Source organism: Lipotes vexillifer, unplaced genomic scaffold (genome assembly GCF_000442215.2).
Source record: "Lipotes vexillifer unplaced genomic scaffold, Lipotes_vexillifer_v1.1 scaffold753, whole genome shotgun sequence".
Classification (NCBI taxonomy): Eukaryota; Metazoa; Chordata; class Mammalia; order Artiodactyla; family Lipotidae; genus Lipotes; species Lipotes vexillifer.
In genome coordinates, this window is record NW_006783618.1 from 1,709,645 (window position 1) to 1,725,864 (window position 16,220).

At 50.3% G+C, this 16,220-nt stretch overlaps 1 protein-coding gene across 1 annotated transcript in view; it reads left to right on the forward strand.

Moving 5' to 3' along the window:
- The window catches only part of DSCAML1 (DS cell adhesion molecule like 1), a 352,214-nt gene that overhangs the window by 18,235 nt on the left and 317,759 nt on the right, over positions 1 to 16,220 (forward strand). The window contains exon 3 of the mRNA XM_007456333.1: positions 2,097 to 2,243. Coding sequence (XP_007456395.1) covers positions 2,097 to 2,243 — 147 coding nt within the window. The remainder of the gene's footprint in view (positions 1 to 2,096; positions 2,244 to 16,220) is intronic.

Below are 16,220 nucleotides of genomic sequence, written 5' to 3' on the forward strand. Positions count from 1 at the left end.
CCTTCCGCCTCAGGAGAGCCTCTCACACGTAGAGGGTTCCAAGTAGCTGGGAATGGGTGTGTGTAGGGGCGATGTGGGGTGGGAGTTCTTAATTAAAGAGCTGGTCTTCATCCACTGGTTTGGTTGGGGGAGCGGGGTGTGAGAGTGTGAGCTCTGAGGACCCGCTTAGATATCTCCTCTGGGGCTCCCCGTGGATCCTCTTTTCAGGAACAGCACTAACCCCCTAACACGACACCAGGTGCTGGACTGGGAGCGCTTAGGCCAGGATTTGGAGCCCAGTTCTGGCCTCCACAGCCTGGAGGATTGAGCTAAGGGCAAGCCATGTTCTGTTTCCTAATACCTGCCTGTTATTGGGTTAGGATATAGTTTTCACAATAATCCTGTCTGGTGTTTCTTACAAGGGAGGGGACTAGCCCAAAGGGCACCTATAGCCAGTTAATCCCAGAGGCATGGCTGTAATGACCAGCTGCTTTGCTGTAGTGCTTTCCACGTGCCAGGCCTTCTCCACGCTGCTGTTATTGTTTCCTTTTACGCATGAGGAAACCGAGGCTCCGGAAGGTTCACGAGCTCTTATCCAGGGTTACACTGCTGCTCAGAGGAGGACACAGGGCCTGCTTGTTTGATGCTCCTAACCATAGGTCTCTGCAGGCTCTCGAGGACTGTCTCTGCGGTGTGCACCCAAACCCCAGCCCTTCCCACCCTCCCCTCTGCTTCCCTCCCCTCAGCCTCCTCTCTGCTCTCCCCGCATCTGCAGGCAGTGCGATGTCCAGCCCACGAAAGGGTGGACCACGGCCCCACAGAGCTGGGAGTGCCTCCTTCCATGCCTCCGTCCTCCACCTCAACTGTGTCTCTTCCCATCACAGCCACAACACAGGGAGGGAAAGAATAAAGACCTGGGGAGGGATGGGCAGGGCTGGCCTGATGGGAAACACAGCCAATTAAGAAGCTTTTGATGAAGCCAGAGGGACTGCAGGTGCACAGCCGGAGGGGCTGCAGCGCCCTGAGCATTGCCCTGGCAACCATGGCAGGGAGAGCAGGAGGGCACACAGCCCAGGTGCCTGCAGAGGGACAAGGTCGGGAAGCAGCGGGGCTCTGGCTGCACCAGCTCTGCTTGGCAGAGAAGAGGTGCAAAGACAGGGCCCCGGCGAAAGGCCAAGCGGACGAGGACCAGAGAGAGGCAGAAGCAGGTCCCTCGGCCCTACCCCTAAGGTTGGTCCAGCCCACCCGTGGGACCTGATACGTAGAGCACCTGCAGGTGACAGCGCCCCAGAAACCAGCCCTGGGACCGACCGAGGCAGGAGCCCTCCACTGCACACTGTGGGGGAAGGGATCTGCTGAAGCTGGGGGCAAGACTGGGGGTCAGCCTGTAGGCGGTGTCAGGAGGTGGGAGAAACCAGCAAGGTTGCTTTGTTTTGTAGAATCTTGGAAATCGCCCATGGCTCTGGGGTTCGGTGTTTTCAGAGATCATCACTGTGTCAAGTATTCTCTCCCATTGTTCTTATAAACCACCGAGCCCTGCAGAAAGTTCTGTATGTCAACTACCTTTTCCCAGGCTGCCTTTCACTTTGAAGTGGCACAAAAATCTGTTCTTAGATCACGTGTCACAGTTTTACTTTTGGCAAATGATGGTCATTGTGCCCCAAACTCTTACCACCCTGGGCCCAGGAATCATGTAGGAAATCAAGCGTGGTTTAATTAGAGGGATTCCGGCGCTTTTGCTTAGAAACCACACATGCCCTTGTTGAATACAATCCCATTGCAGGGCATAGGTGCCGCCCGCCAGGCCCTTACAATCTAATGCAGTTTGTTAAAACTCACCCAAATTGGGAAGGCTAGAAGTTGGATTTACGGTCCTGTAGAGGGAGGCTGGGTATTTCTGAGGGAGAGTGGGTGTCTGGTGGAGTGGGAAGGAGGTTGCTGGAGAAGGCAGGAATAAGACCGTGGCAGGAGCTTCCGGGCGGGGCAGGTGGGAGGTGGGAGAAGCGGTGAAGGAAGTGTGGCCTGGGGTGCTGAGAGGTGGCTTTCTCAGGCCCCCACACCGTGTCCTAGTCAAGCCTGTGACACCCTCTTCTTTCCGCCCTGCAACCTGTCTGCAGTTTTCAGGGAACCCTACACCGTTCGGGTGGAGGATCAAAGGTCGATGCGTGGAAGCGTGGCCGTCTTCAAGTGCCTCATCCCCTCTTCAGTGCAGGAATACGTTAGCGTTGTGTCCTGGGAGAAAGACACAGTCGCCATCATCCCAGGTAAGAGAGGACCGCGGGGCCTCATAGGCCCGGATGCTGGGGGGTGGGGGGGTGCGGAAAATCAGCGGTACTGAGTTGGTGGTTGAGCTCACCCAGCTCCTGAGGTTGGTCCTGGCAAGTGGTTTTTTATTGTTCTGGTGATGCTTTGGCAAAAAAGTGTCTTTGGTCTCGGCTTGGTGCATCTCTGTGTGGGTGGTGAAAACCCACGTGGCGGCAGCCTCTGCGGCGTGTGTGAAGGTCTCATCAGACACAGGGTGGTCGTGCTGCCCCGAAGGAGTGGGGTCACTGTCTTTCCTGGCCACCGGCTATTTGATTGCCCTTGGCCTTAGGGATAGGAGGTGAGGCTGGAAGGGCCTTATCTGTGAAAGACTGTGGGGAGAGGAGCGATAAGAGGCTGGTGTGTAGTCCGTGTTCCTGGGATTCTCGGAGGACCAGACTTGAGTGAGCACGCGCGTGGGACTTCTCTTTTGTGAGCTGCCTAGACGCTCCATCAGAATTCTAGCCGGCCTCACGCTAGAGGTGCCAGGTGTTGCAAAAAGAGGTTAATACCGTGTTGTAGGGTCACCTTGTTAGAGCTGCCGTGATTGCAGGCACTCCATTGCTGGTTCCTATGCAGGGTTGTCCCTTCAACAGGAAAACAGGTCTGGAAATCTCAAGAGAGGACCTCAGATCCTCAAAATACCTCCAGGCCTCCAGTTACAAAACTGGGGTTTTCCCAACACTCCAGCATTTCTCCCTGCATCTCTGCACACTGCAGCAGCCCTGACACTTTTTCTTCCTTTCTCCATCAAGGACCTTGGTTTTCCTTTCTGTAAAATGGAGGCATTTGACCAGATGCTCCCTGAGTGCCCCCCAGCATGGAGGGCCCATTGCTGGGCTTGCGAAACGGTTCTAGTTGCTCAAGGACTTCAGGTTCGTTGGAGAAGACAGACGTCTTTGCATGAAACCTATAAAGCTGGGACTCTTAATCCTGCTACACAATTGAACCCCTGGGGAGCTCTTTGAAAAACACCAGTGCTTGGGCCCAACCCCAAATCAGCATCTTTAGCAGTAGAACCTGGGCACTAGCTGCTTTAAATCTCCTTGAGTGGTTCCAAGGTAGAGCTATAGGAGACGAACCAATGCTTCAGCACCTTGACAGCCAACGTGGCAGGATACTCTTTTTGAGACATTAATTTGTGTTTTGCTCTTGGAACTTTTTCCTTCTCTCAGTCCCAAGCCGATGGCCAGGCCATTATATCTCCTGGTCTCAGAGCTTGTAGTTGGACAGTAATCAGAAGCTGCTTGAAGACACCTGCTCTTCCTGCCTTTTGTGAGCAAACAGGAAAGGTTAGGATGGGTGTTCTGCCCGGGGAGGAGAGCCTCTGAGGGCGGTGGACAGACAGACCATCGGATGCCAGAGGCAGGGTATTGCTGTAGGCAGCTCAGGGGGCGTGGCGGGAGGAAGCGGTCGGACCTCAGAGGGGTGGCTGTGTGTGGCTCCCTGGGGTCTGGGACTGAGGCCTGGGTTCTTGTGTCCAAATGAGGCATGAGGTGCACAGCCCAAGACCCAGAGTGATCATGCAGGCAGGGACAGCGGACTGGTGAGGACCAGAGAGACCCTGGACCTTGGCACGTCCCTGGGGAGTGCGCCAACAATGATGGGGACTGAATGTCCTGTCTCTCCAACAGAGTCACATGGAAGGTGATGTAAAGAACATAAAGACATGTGATATTTCTTATGCGCCTGAGTTTGTGGACCAAGAGTTATACTCATTAAAATAATAATAATAAATTTTTGAGTGTTTCCTCTATGCCAGGCACTGGGCTAAGAAACTTTCATATGTGACCTCATTTTATCCTCACAAAAAGTCCATAAGTGTATTTTTTTTCCCCTTCCACTTTACTGAAGAGGAAACTGAGGCTCAAAAAAGTAAAGGGACTTCTGGGTCACACATGTTACCACACAGAGGGCAGGGCTGGACCCAGGTCTGTTCTTTCTGCCTATGCCCTGAACTCCCGCACAAGACCACCTCCCAGGACCTGCACAAATGTATCCTGTGAAGTGTCACTGAGTGCAAGGGAGGCTGTGTGCTCTAGGCAAGGAGAGCCTTGGCCTCAGGAAAGCGAAAAAGTCAATGTTGGTTTGTAGGGAAGAACTAAGTCAAGTGTAGTGATTACGAGCCCAGAATCTAGGATCGGACTGCCTGGGCTTGAAACTCACTCCTCTGGGCAAGTCTTTTACCTGCTTGGTGCCTCAGTTTCCCCAGTGATAATAAAATAGGGGTGATGATTGGCCTACTTCATTGGGTTCAAGTAAAAATGAAACGAGGGCTTCCCTGGTGACGCAGTGGTTGAGAGTCCGCCTGCCGATGCAGGGGACACGGGTTCGTGCCCCGGTCCGGGAAGATCCCACATGCCGCAGAGCGGCTGGGCCCGTGGGCCATGGCCGCTGAGCCTGTGCCTCCGGAGCCTGTGCTCCGCAACGGGAGAGGCCACAACAGTGAGAGGCCCGCGTAACGCAAAAAAAACAAACAAAAACGAGTTCACGTATGTCAAATGTTTCAAACACTTCCTGCCACACACTGAGGATGGGCTGGAGCTGTGATGATGATTCTTGGGGGGATGAGAGCGTTCTCCTCTCTGTATTGCTGATTCCTGTTTAGGTGTATGTATTTCTGTGTAACAGAGTCTGTGTCCCCCACTAGACTGAGTTTCCCAAGGGTGGCACCTGGGTTGTTTTAGGGCACACATCCCTAGGCTCCTGACGCACCGCCTTGCACCCCCAGGACAGATGCTTACCAAATGTTCAGTGGGTGCGTGATGGATGATCAGGAGAGGTCTGAAAGAACATGGGAGGCATTGGGATAAGGCTGGGTGCAGTGGGCGTGGGGTAGTTAGAAGCTCAGCTCAGACAGGAGAGACGAAGGTTAACCTGGCTCCTGTGTGGAGGCAGTGAGCTTCCCCCAGACTCACTGTAGTTGGTGCTTCAGGGCTGTCTTTGATGTCAAGCCTGGGCTGGTGGATCCAAAGGACATAATTATCAGGGAAGTGGGCTGGATGCTAGTCTGCAGGGCTCTGTTACACGTTACCTGGAGAACGTCCTCCTTTCCTTTAGCCTTGGAGAATTTTCCTCCCCTGCCCAGCCCTCCAGCCCCCCAGCCCCCCAGCCCCATCCAAAATCATTCTAGATCCCTCTACAGCTACGTTTTAGATCCAGGGATGGACTTTCTAGAGCACGTGAATCCAACGAACACCCTCCCGGAGGAATTCATGAGAACCAGAGGGAGTGGAGTTTTGTATCCTCCAGGCTCTAAAGATGAAGGGCCAGAACTTGGGCCCACCTGCTCCAGGCCTTAATGTTGGAAGATACAAATTGTTTATTGAGTTTTTCTCATAAAAATAGGATTCTCTGCTCTCCATCCCACACTGCCCCATTGTGTGTGTGCGTGTGTGTTTTGGCTGGGATGTTGGATGGCAGCTTCTCACGGTGGGGGGAGATTTAATGCTGAGGTCACCTTGAGGTTCAGGAAGCACTTAGGAGCCTGAGTGACTTCCCTCTGACTCTTCAGGGGCAGCCTCTGGAGCGGGGAGAACGGTGTTGACTTTGATCTCTGGGCCGGCTGGGCTCAGATCCTCCATCAACCACGGGGCCAGCGGGAGCAGGTGCGAGAGAGCAGGAGGATGAACGGAGGCTGACGTGGGCCAATCAGGGCTCGGGAGACACTTCCTTGGGGAGGGTGGGTGCCCTGGGAGGAGGGGTCCAACGGGGTGGCTGCAGGCCCCTGTGAATGGTCTGCCTCTCTGAGGGGGTGTGGAAGGACTTAGAGGCTCGGGGCCTAAGCAAGCTCCATGAGTTGGGTACTGGCTTACGGGTTGGCCTTCCCAGCTGTCCACATTGGGAGGGCAGGCAAGCCGCCTGGAGCCTCCGCGGAAACTCTGAGCCGCTTTTGGGCTGTGCTTTTCGCAGGGTAGGTAGAGGCTGGACAGACAGCCCAAAGTGCTACCTTTCTCAGAGCCACCTACTGCCTGCCCCCCCAAGCTGATCAACTTCCTCCCGTCGGGCTATTCAGAGATGTGTGTGTAAAAGCACAGAGCCTCTCACCTAGGAGCTGACAGACTCCTACCCCTTACTTCTCTCCCGGGAGACCTGGTCTGGAGGTAAACTGACTCTCCAGAGCGAGTGGTATGAGGGGTAATAGGGCAGAGGGCTGTGCGTAGACATAAATTAAAATTAAGGCCTCCAGTGAAGCCGGGATGTGGTTTAATTTCCCATCTGCATGATCACCATTACAATGCATGTTATTGGATATAAAGATAAATCCGGCCCTGTTCCTAATAGCTTTTAATTTCCACCAGACCTGATTATATTGATGCAGGCTCCTTGTGGGAATTTCCCAGCATGCTCTTCCCCAGCATCCTGACTGGCTGTCTGGGCCCCAGTGGGGAGTTTTGGACACTGCTCAGATGCGGGCTAGATGTATCTGCCGGTGCTGTGGAAGGCAAGCCTGGAGCAGCTCCCTTGTCTAAGTGGATGGGGCTCTTGACTGCTGGGTTGTTATCCTGCCTTGGCCAGGCTGGGAGTGCACTGGGGACACTCTGTGTTGGGGAGGGGAGAAGCAGGAGCAAGGAGAAACTGGCCAGAGGGGTCCTTTCAGAAAAGTGGGCAGTGCTCCCGGACCATAGGTGGGAAGGCAGTGAGCCCGCCACCCATCACCCACATCGCGCTAATTGTCTCCAGGGTTCCAAATTGCTCATGGGTCTTCGTACCTCTTTGCATTTGGTCTTGCGTCTCCTCTGCCTGGTCTGCACTGATCCCCTCTTTTCCTTATTGATACTGTACTCCTCTTTTGTCCTTTAAACTTGGTTCACGTGTGTCCCCTTCCACGAAGTTTTACATAAGCCTGCAGCAGATCTGTCAGTCCTCTGGTTCCATTCCTGGAGCACTTCCTTCACTGTGTCTCACGTTAGAGGCTGTTGTTTCTGTCTGTCTGCTGCAGGAGGGTGTACAACTCCATCTTTTGCATCTCTTTATCCCCAGGGCCCTCATAGCCCCTGTTATAATAATAATAACAAGATTAATGCTAATGTTTATCATGTACTGAGACCTATTTCATGTTAGGCATTCTACGTATATTATCTCTAATCCTCACAATAGCCCTTTAAGATAGTGTTTTGTTTGTTTGTTTTTCCAGTTTTTATAAGTGAGGACAGTGAGGCTCAGGGAAGTTAAGCAAATTAGCCAAGACCACACAGCTAATCAGTGGCTTGGGTTTGAGCCGGGGTCCTCCAGCTTGCACTATTCCCGGCTGCCTCTCCAGAGCAGGCTCCTTATTAGGAACGGACTATTCCAACATCGGAGGAGGGCGTGTCTCCTGCGCTTGCTTGGGGACAGAAACATGTCACCAGCCCTTGCCCTGGCATCTGGCTCTGTGTGCCGTGTCCAGAGGCTTTGGCTTTTCTGAAGGTCAACAGCTCTCCAGCTGAAAGATCAGTGAGCAGTCATTCTAACAAGGAGGTTTTATTGGGCACTGTCTCTGTCTTGGGCCCAGTGGGAGACACAAAGGTGGTCTGATCTGGGAATTTACGATTCCGTTCATGTTGTCAGCTCTGACGGGCAAGGATGATAATTCCAGCACAGTAAGCAATCAAATATGATCTTGGTTTGCTTTGGAATGCAGGGTCAACGTATTAATTGCATTTTGCTCCAGCTGATATTAAAGCTACTTTGATTCCATGAGTCTCCACCAACTTGGACAGGGGATGGCACAGATGAGAGAGAGCCCAGGTGGTGCTCGGAAACCAGTTGCACACATGTAGGCTACAGATGAATGGAGTCACTGATTGTCAGAGCTAGAAGGGCCTTGGAGGTCACGTGGTCCAGCCTCTTCATTTACTGATAAAGAAACTCAGGCCCAGACCAATGCCCTCTTATGCCCCTTCCCCCTTCTCTCCTGCTCATTCTCAGGGCACAGTATCTTAACTACTCGTGGGGTGCTTTTTTTTTTTTTTTTTTTTTTTAACTACTGGACGTCTTTCCTTCTTTGTTTAAAACCTCCCCATCTTTTAAAGTCTGGTTCAAATACCCCCTTTTTCCCCCCATTATGTCTTTCCCAATTTCTGCTAAGAATGGATTTAAAAATCACCCAGATTAACCTCCTTCCAGGGGATCCTTTTCTGAACTCCCTCCAAAATTGATCAGTTCCTTGCTGAAGACACTAATCATATTTTGTCCTGTAATATTTTAAAATCTGTGTTATTCCCACTATGAGAATGTCTAATCATCAAGAGCAGGAACTGTATTTCATTCAGACCCCTTTCCCCTCCAGTGCTCAGAAAAGATGATTAATGATGGTGATGAAATGACAGTCTCTTTTCCCCCTGCTGGACTGCCCTGTGGCAGGCAGGAAGGAAGACTGCCTAAGGTCACGTGGAAAATTGGTGGCGTTGCAAGATCTAGACTTGGTGGTCCTTGGTCTCCATTACACCAAGCTGCTTCAGAGCTACCTTGACAGAGACCACTTCTGTGGGGTCCTCCTGTGACACTTTGTAGTTTAGATGCACAATTGGGGATCTCAGCTCTTGACTACTTAGGGGCACGGAGAAAATGGGCTGGGATGGTCAGTATGCTAATATGAAATAAATGATGTGCTCAAGGCAATTTAACAAATAGGTGCTAGGCAGAGTCTCATGCCTTGCAGAGGAATTAAACTTGACTATGACCTGTTTCTTCCCTTCAGCAGCTCCTATCTAGGGGTTATAGTATCTTCCCAAGAAGAGATACCCAGGAGGCTGGGATTCTTTCTGATGATGGCAGCCCAGCAAGGCTCAGGAAGGGGAGGGGGACCTTGGAACAGAAATAGCACGTTGGGTGAGGTGACAGCACGGGGAAAGGCAAGCAGGAAAGGGGAGGATGGAGTGACCTGGCTGGAGGGTAAGTAGACGTGGTGAGAGAGAAGTCTGGAAAGGATGCCAGGATATTTCATTCATAAAGGTTCTATCTAGTTCTAGAAAAAAAAAAAGAGGCAACCTCATTGGCTCCTCACAGGAACCCCCATTCCCTTCCGCATTTTACAGATGAGAAAACCAACGACACAGTGAGGTTCAAGGGCTTGCGCATTTAGAAGAAAAGTCAAAAGAAGAGCAGATAAATACGTAATAAGACATACGTGTATGCAGGGCCCTGTGACAGGCACCTGGATGTCATCCTATTGAATTCTTCTCAGCCCTGTGAGGGGGGCGTGCTACCCCCATCCTTAGGTGTAAAGAAGTGAGATTCATGGGGCTTCCCTGGTGGCGCAGTGGTTGAGAGTCCGCCTACTGATGCAGGGGACACAGGTTCGTGCCCCGGTCCGGGAGGATCCCGCATGCCACGGAGCGGCTGGGCCCATGAGCCATGGCCGCTGAGCCTGCGTGTCCGGAGCCTGTGCTCCACAACGGGAGAGGCCACAACAGTGAGAGGCCCGTGTACCACAAAAAAAAAAAAAAAAAAAAAAAAAAAAAGGAAAAAAAAAAAAAAAAAAGTGAGATTCAGGGAGGCCAAGCAATTTGCTCCAGGGCACACAGCTTCTCAGTGGCAGAGCCTGTGCTTGGACACAGAGCTTCTGTCCCTAAAACCCAAGCTCTTTCTTTGTAAAGTACTTTAGTGACTCCAGCATGAGGGCTGTCCCAGGTACTCATGACAATTACTGTTTCTCTCATCAAGGCAGTTGTAGAGAGGAAAAGGCAGCTGGCCCTTAACGTTGCTGGTGGTATTTTATTGTTTGATTTGATGGGGAAGGGAGCCTCGTCTTGAGGGCAGAGAGAAAAATCCCACCTTCTAATGCCTTAACACGTGCTTTGCAGGTTAGAGATTACAAGGAAGCATTCAGAAGCAGCAAAGGAATTCTCTCCTAAGTCAGATGGCCTAAATTGAAATGATAATCATAGTGATAATAATAGTAAGAAAATAGGTGATCAGTTATTGAGCTCTTATGTGGTAAGTGCTTTTCACAAGTCATTTCATTTCATCTTCATAAGTGCGCTACGTACTAGGTGGTATTATTATCTCCATTTTGCAGAAGAGGAGCCTGAGGCAGAGAAGCTGGTCACCTGCCCAAGGCCATGTGGTGTGGCAGGATCTGAGCCCAGGGCGGTTTGATTTCAGCTCTTAGAGGTGACCTGGGCCACCTCGCAGCTGTTCCTTGATGCCCTGTGTCATCCTTCACTTATATAGTGCTTTCCGGTTTATAAAGCAGGTTCACAGGCAGCATCTTACTGAACCCTTCCATCCCCATCTGAGGGTGACACATTCTTAACTTCGCTTAATAGGCAGGGAAACCAAGGCTTGGGGGAGCTGAAGGGCCCTCCCAAGTTTACACAGCCAGGGAGGTGGGTACCAGATCTGCGGTTTGATACTTGCATCCAGGAGCTCTTGAGGCCCCACCTGGAGCATGTGCCCACAGCTCCTCAGCACCCCTGCCAGTCTCCCGGTGTGCGGGCTGCTCTGCGTTTGCTTGCCAGTTGGTTGGTTCCAGAACTATCAGCCGCGGCTTCTCAGTCAAGCAGAAATGTCTGTGTTCACAGGTGCCTCTGGAGGCGTATGTATGTGTCATGTTTTGCTTTTCCATTTAGTTCATGGCAGGTAATGCATTTCCAGAGCACCCACTGGGTGAATTTCAGGAGATTTAAGACAATTGCAGGCAAACACTCTGCCCTGGGATCACACCGTGGCAGTGGACACAGAACAAGCGGCATTGTTTCGTAAAGTTGGCACCTCTGTAAGTTCCTCTGATATCAGAGCAGAATTCTTTATAGAAGGTTATCCTACACATAAATCATCATTAGACTACCTCATTTTTGTTTAATGCCTACCTAACTGTGCTGTAGTCTAAAAATGTGTGTTTAGTGAAGTCAAGGGTTGCAGGGAAATTATAGGGTTTTCAAAAACCCATTTGCTTTGCTGGTGCTCACATCAGAATCAATCTTGCCTTTAGTTCTCAATCTCATTACAAACATGCAGTATTGCTCGCCGGATTCTGGCATTTAATGTAGGGTAGCGTTTATTCAGAAGAAGCCAACGGTGCTTACAGAGTGGTAGAGCTATGTATAGATGGCACTTCCTGCCAAGCCTATGATTTTGAACTCTGTTGCGTATCAGTGAGACTTCGCCGCAAAAGCTGGAACCATGTGGGACCCGGCAGAGCAGAGGCCAGAGCTGGATGGCGGTCGTGTTGGGAGGGGAGCTGGTATTCATCAGGCCACAAGCCTCACTGTGCCAGCACATAGTAGGTGCTCAGACAATGATTGTTGAGTACCTGGAGGAATGTTTAACCAGGAAGGGGACCGACCCTTGGATTAGGTTGTAAATGAGATGGATTTTTATTTTATTTTTTTTTATTTTTATTTTTTGCTGTACGTGGGCCTCTCACTGTTGTGGCCTCTCCCGTTGTGGAGCGCAGGCTCCGGATGCGCAGGCTCAGCGGCCATGGCTCACGGGCCCAGCCGCTCCGCGGCATGTGGGAACCTCCCGGACCGGGGCACGAACCCGCGTCCCTTGCATCGGCAGGCAGACTCTCAACCACTGCGCCACCAGGGAAGCCCATGAGATGGATTTAAATGAAGGGAAGGATGTGGCTCTGGGGCTGCTAGAATAAAGTCTTCATTTGCTCCTGTGATGCCCCACATCAGCAGGACCTACCTGCAGCCCCTTTTTGGTGGAGGGAAGCTGTGTAGCAAAGCTGAAAGGGTGTGGGCTCTGGCCTCAGAGATACTTGGGCTCAAATCCCATCTTCCTCCTTCCTTGCCATGTGACCTTAGTTAAGTCCTTTAACCTCTCGGAGCTTCAGTTTCCTCACATGAGAGGAATAGAAATGATGTACTTTTTCTCTACGGGGAGAATGTTTTTTTATGCATAGTTTATATTTTTCTATATAGATCTACTTTCCACGTATAGATCCTTTCTCTATCTGTAGGTTTTCAATTTTTCCTAGTTCTGAGCAGGCACATGATTAACTGCCCAGGATTAGTCATCTTCCTCTTGAGACCTGGAAGGTCTCTCTGTGAGGAGTGAGATTCCAGGGGTGGGCGTCCAGGAGTGAGCATCCAAGTGTGGGCATCCAGGGGTGAGTATATAGGAGTGAGCATCCAGGGTGAGCATCTAGGGGTGAACATCATAGAGTGAGTGTATAGGAGTGCGTATCCAGGTGTGAGTATATAGGGGGTGAGCATCCAGGTATAAATATACAGGGGGATGGGCTTTGCTCTCATTACCCTGGAGGTCACTTGGCCTTCAGGGTGAAGGGCACAGGTTAGGAAAGCTAGGAGACAACTCTCATACTGGGTCAGAGGCAGGGTAAGTCCTTCGTGTTACCCTGCATGGCTGAAGCCCATTCCCTAACATTATAATCTTGGCTTTTGTAGTCTACCTGTCATCTTGCTGTGTGCAGAATTCTCAGGAGTTTAGGCATGTGTCTTTTGGGGCTGCCGAGCCTGCCTTTTGCAGTGGAATGCAAAGCCAGTTGGAACCAGGAACAGCCCTCTGTCTTCCAGTACAGAGGGCAGTGGGGCTCCGAGGCTTCCTGGAAACTGGGAATGTTTTCCTCTCACACATGGAGACCCCCCGCCCCCCTCCATTTCAAGGTCAGAGCATATCTTTAGGGACCTGGAATCTGCCAGAATCTGGACCATCAGCTGGTAAGCAGACGACAGAGTGGGAGACAGAAGCCTATGACAGCGAGTGGCATTGGGCAGCCAGGCATCAGATGACCTTTGTCCTCTGTGTGGTGGTCCGGTGGGCTCTTGGACTTTGTGAAGCAATCCTTTCTGAGAGCACATGGCAGGGGTGCCTCTTCACTGCCCTTCAGAATGGGACACAGAAAAGGAAAGGGCTTGTATCTAGAATATTCCAGAGCCTGCTGTTCCTGACATAGGCTGAGGCAAGCAGTTGTGCGAAGCCCGATGGGTTGCAGGAAGAGACACAAACTCCATGAGACTGTTCCTGGCAATGCCATGTCTTAGGTTGGCTTCATCCCCTGAATCTCTCTAGATGGCTGTGTTGGCATAAGCAACAGTCAGTTGGTTGAATTTTCAGTTCATTATTTAATCTAGCAAATGTTTTTTGAGCACTTCCTGTGTGCAAGATGCTGTGTTATTAGACAGTGATTCCCAAGGGTCTTTGCTTGAGGATCTCAAGGGATTTGGAGAAGTTCCTCTTCCCCGCAGAAACTCTTCCCAAAGAGTTCCTCTTCCCAAAGAAACTCATTTTAATTATAATACATATGTGCGTATGTATATGAATAACATGCATGGTGTAACTTGTACATATTGACGACACAAACATGTATACTCACCCTCACCCTTCTTTGCCTGTGGAGAGGGGTGAGAGATTCACCTAGAATCTAGACCCTCAGAAACACCCCAGAGTGGAGACCGGGTCAGATACCTTGGCCCTCTGTCCATGGGAAACAGCATAGCCACGGGAGCATCTAGGTCAGAAGTGTGTCTGGGTGAGTGTTCAGGTCTGGGCCTTTTCTCCTGAGCAAAGAGGACGACTTCTCATTCCCTCTTCGTCTTCTGGGTCGGAATGTGGGTGGCCTACATGTTCTGAATTTCATGGACAGTTTTGGATGGATCACTATTTAGTGAGGCCAGTTCGGTTCAAAAAGGGTAAACAGAAGCATGGAGGATGTGGGGAATGATCTGCTTATCTTCAGGGGACTTGCTGTCTGACAGGTAGGATGAACTTGGGACACGGGTGATCCCAAACATAAGGCAGAGTGTGATGAGAAAACACACAGCCTCTCGGGGCTCAGAGGCAGGAGCCCCGTCTTCTATGATGAGCGCAGACACCGTGTAAGGTGGCATTTCCCATGGATCCTGGAGGATGGATGTTTTGGCAGGCGGGGCTCCTGCAGGGGAGACTGTTCTAGACCTGTCAGCTCACAACTTTAGAACCACCTGGGGAGCTTTTTAACAAAAAACACCAATGACCAGACCCCACCCCAAACAATTAAGTAAGGATCCCTGGGGGGAAAACCCAGGCATCTGTATTTGTGAAAGCCCCCTGGGTGCATCTGGCGAGCAACTGGGTTGCAAAACCCTGTTCTGCTTACAGGAGGCCACGGGGGGGTGAAATCTGGGAGCACTTAGAACAAAGGCTGCACTCTTGGGGGAGAAAAGCCAGGTTTGGCTGCAGCTCGGGATCCATCTAAGGGTGGGGTGTGGTTGAAGCTGCATTGAGTGCGTGTAATTGAAGGGCAGTGGGGAGCCACTGAAGATTTTGAGTAAGGAGTGTTCTGGAAGGACTTTTGGGAGTTGGTCTTCAGTGATTAAGGATGTTCCCAGAAACATGGCGATCATCCCCGCTCAGCCTCCTGGAACCCAAGTCAACCCTTGGATTTCCTAAGAATGATCACTGGGCCTCCTTCAGGCCGGTGGGCTGCAGGCAACCTCTGTCCTGTACCCCACACTCCCTCTTTTTCTCCTGTCTCCTCTCCAGGGGGCTGTCCCATAAGCCAGGGCACTGGCAAGGTGAACGCAGGAGCTTGCCAGCGAGGCCTCTGGGAAGAGAGGCCCCACAGCGTCACGCAGTTTAAGCAGTATGGGGATCTAAGGCAAGCTTGACAGTCTCTTTATAATATTAGTGAGTAGATCTGTATTGTGCTTTTAGAGTTTACAGGACACTTTGACTCTTGTAACAATTCTGTGTGAAACAGTTATCCCCATTTACAGATGGGCAAACAGAGGCTCAGAGAGGTTCAATGACCTTACTCTGCTGCCTCTCTAATTTCTCCTATTACTCTGCTGCCTCTCTAATTTCCCTTCTACTTGAGAGAAGAAAACCTTCGGAACAGAAGTAGGGAGCACTGCGGGCCAGCATTTATTCAGCCACTGGACTGACACTATGCCAGGCACTGTCACAGCTGTGACCTCATGTTTTAAAGACAGAATATCTTTTCTGTTTCCTCACGGTCTGTGGCCCATGAAGAATGGGAAAATACTTGGCTCCACCAGCAGTTAGATGACTAGATAAATAAAACCATGAGACCACTATTCCAGGTCTGTTTCAGGAGTGTACCTCATCAAGGCCCTTTTGTGTTGTTTGATCTCATTTTATTCTTGTGACAGGTGGTGTCAGCCCTACTTTCAAATGAGGAAACTGAGGCTCAGAGAAATACCTTTCTCTGGCCAGGTAGCAGAGTCAGAGTGGCAGGGGAAGCCATGCTGTGCAGAGTGCATTGATGCTGCACTGACTTGTTGTATGGAATTGGGGGAGGGGGAGGTAATAATAAAACACATAGTACCTGCCTTGCCACTATGGAGAACAGTATGGAGGTTCCTTAAAAAACTAAAAATAAAGATACCGTATGATCCAGCAATCCCACTCCTGTGCATGTATCCAGACAAAACTCTAATTCAAAAAGGTAAATGCACCCCAATGATCATAGCAGCACTGGCCAAAACATGGAAACAACCCAAATGCCCGTCAAGGGAGGACTGGTTTAAGACGAATGTGTGTGTATTACACACACACACACACACACACACACACACACACACACACACAATGGAATTACTCAGCCATAAAAAAAGAATGAAATAATGCCATTTGCAGCAACATGGATGGACCCAGATATTATCATATTAAATGGAGTAAGTCCAACAGAGAAAGACAAATATGATATCATTTTTATGTGGAATCTAAAAAATAATACAAATGAATCTATATACAAAACAGAAATAGACTCACAGACATAGAAAACGAGCTTAAGGTTACTGAAGGGAGGATAAATTGGGAGTATGGGATTAACAGACACAAACTACTAAACATCGAATAGATAAGCAACAAGGCTCTACTGTATAACATAGGGAACAATATTCAACATCTTGTAATAACCTATAATGGAAAATAATCTGAAAATATTTATATATATATATAGATATAGAACTGAATCACTTTTCTGTACACCTGAAACTAATACAATATTGTAAATCAACTACACTTCAATTAAAAAAAAA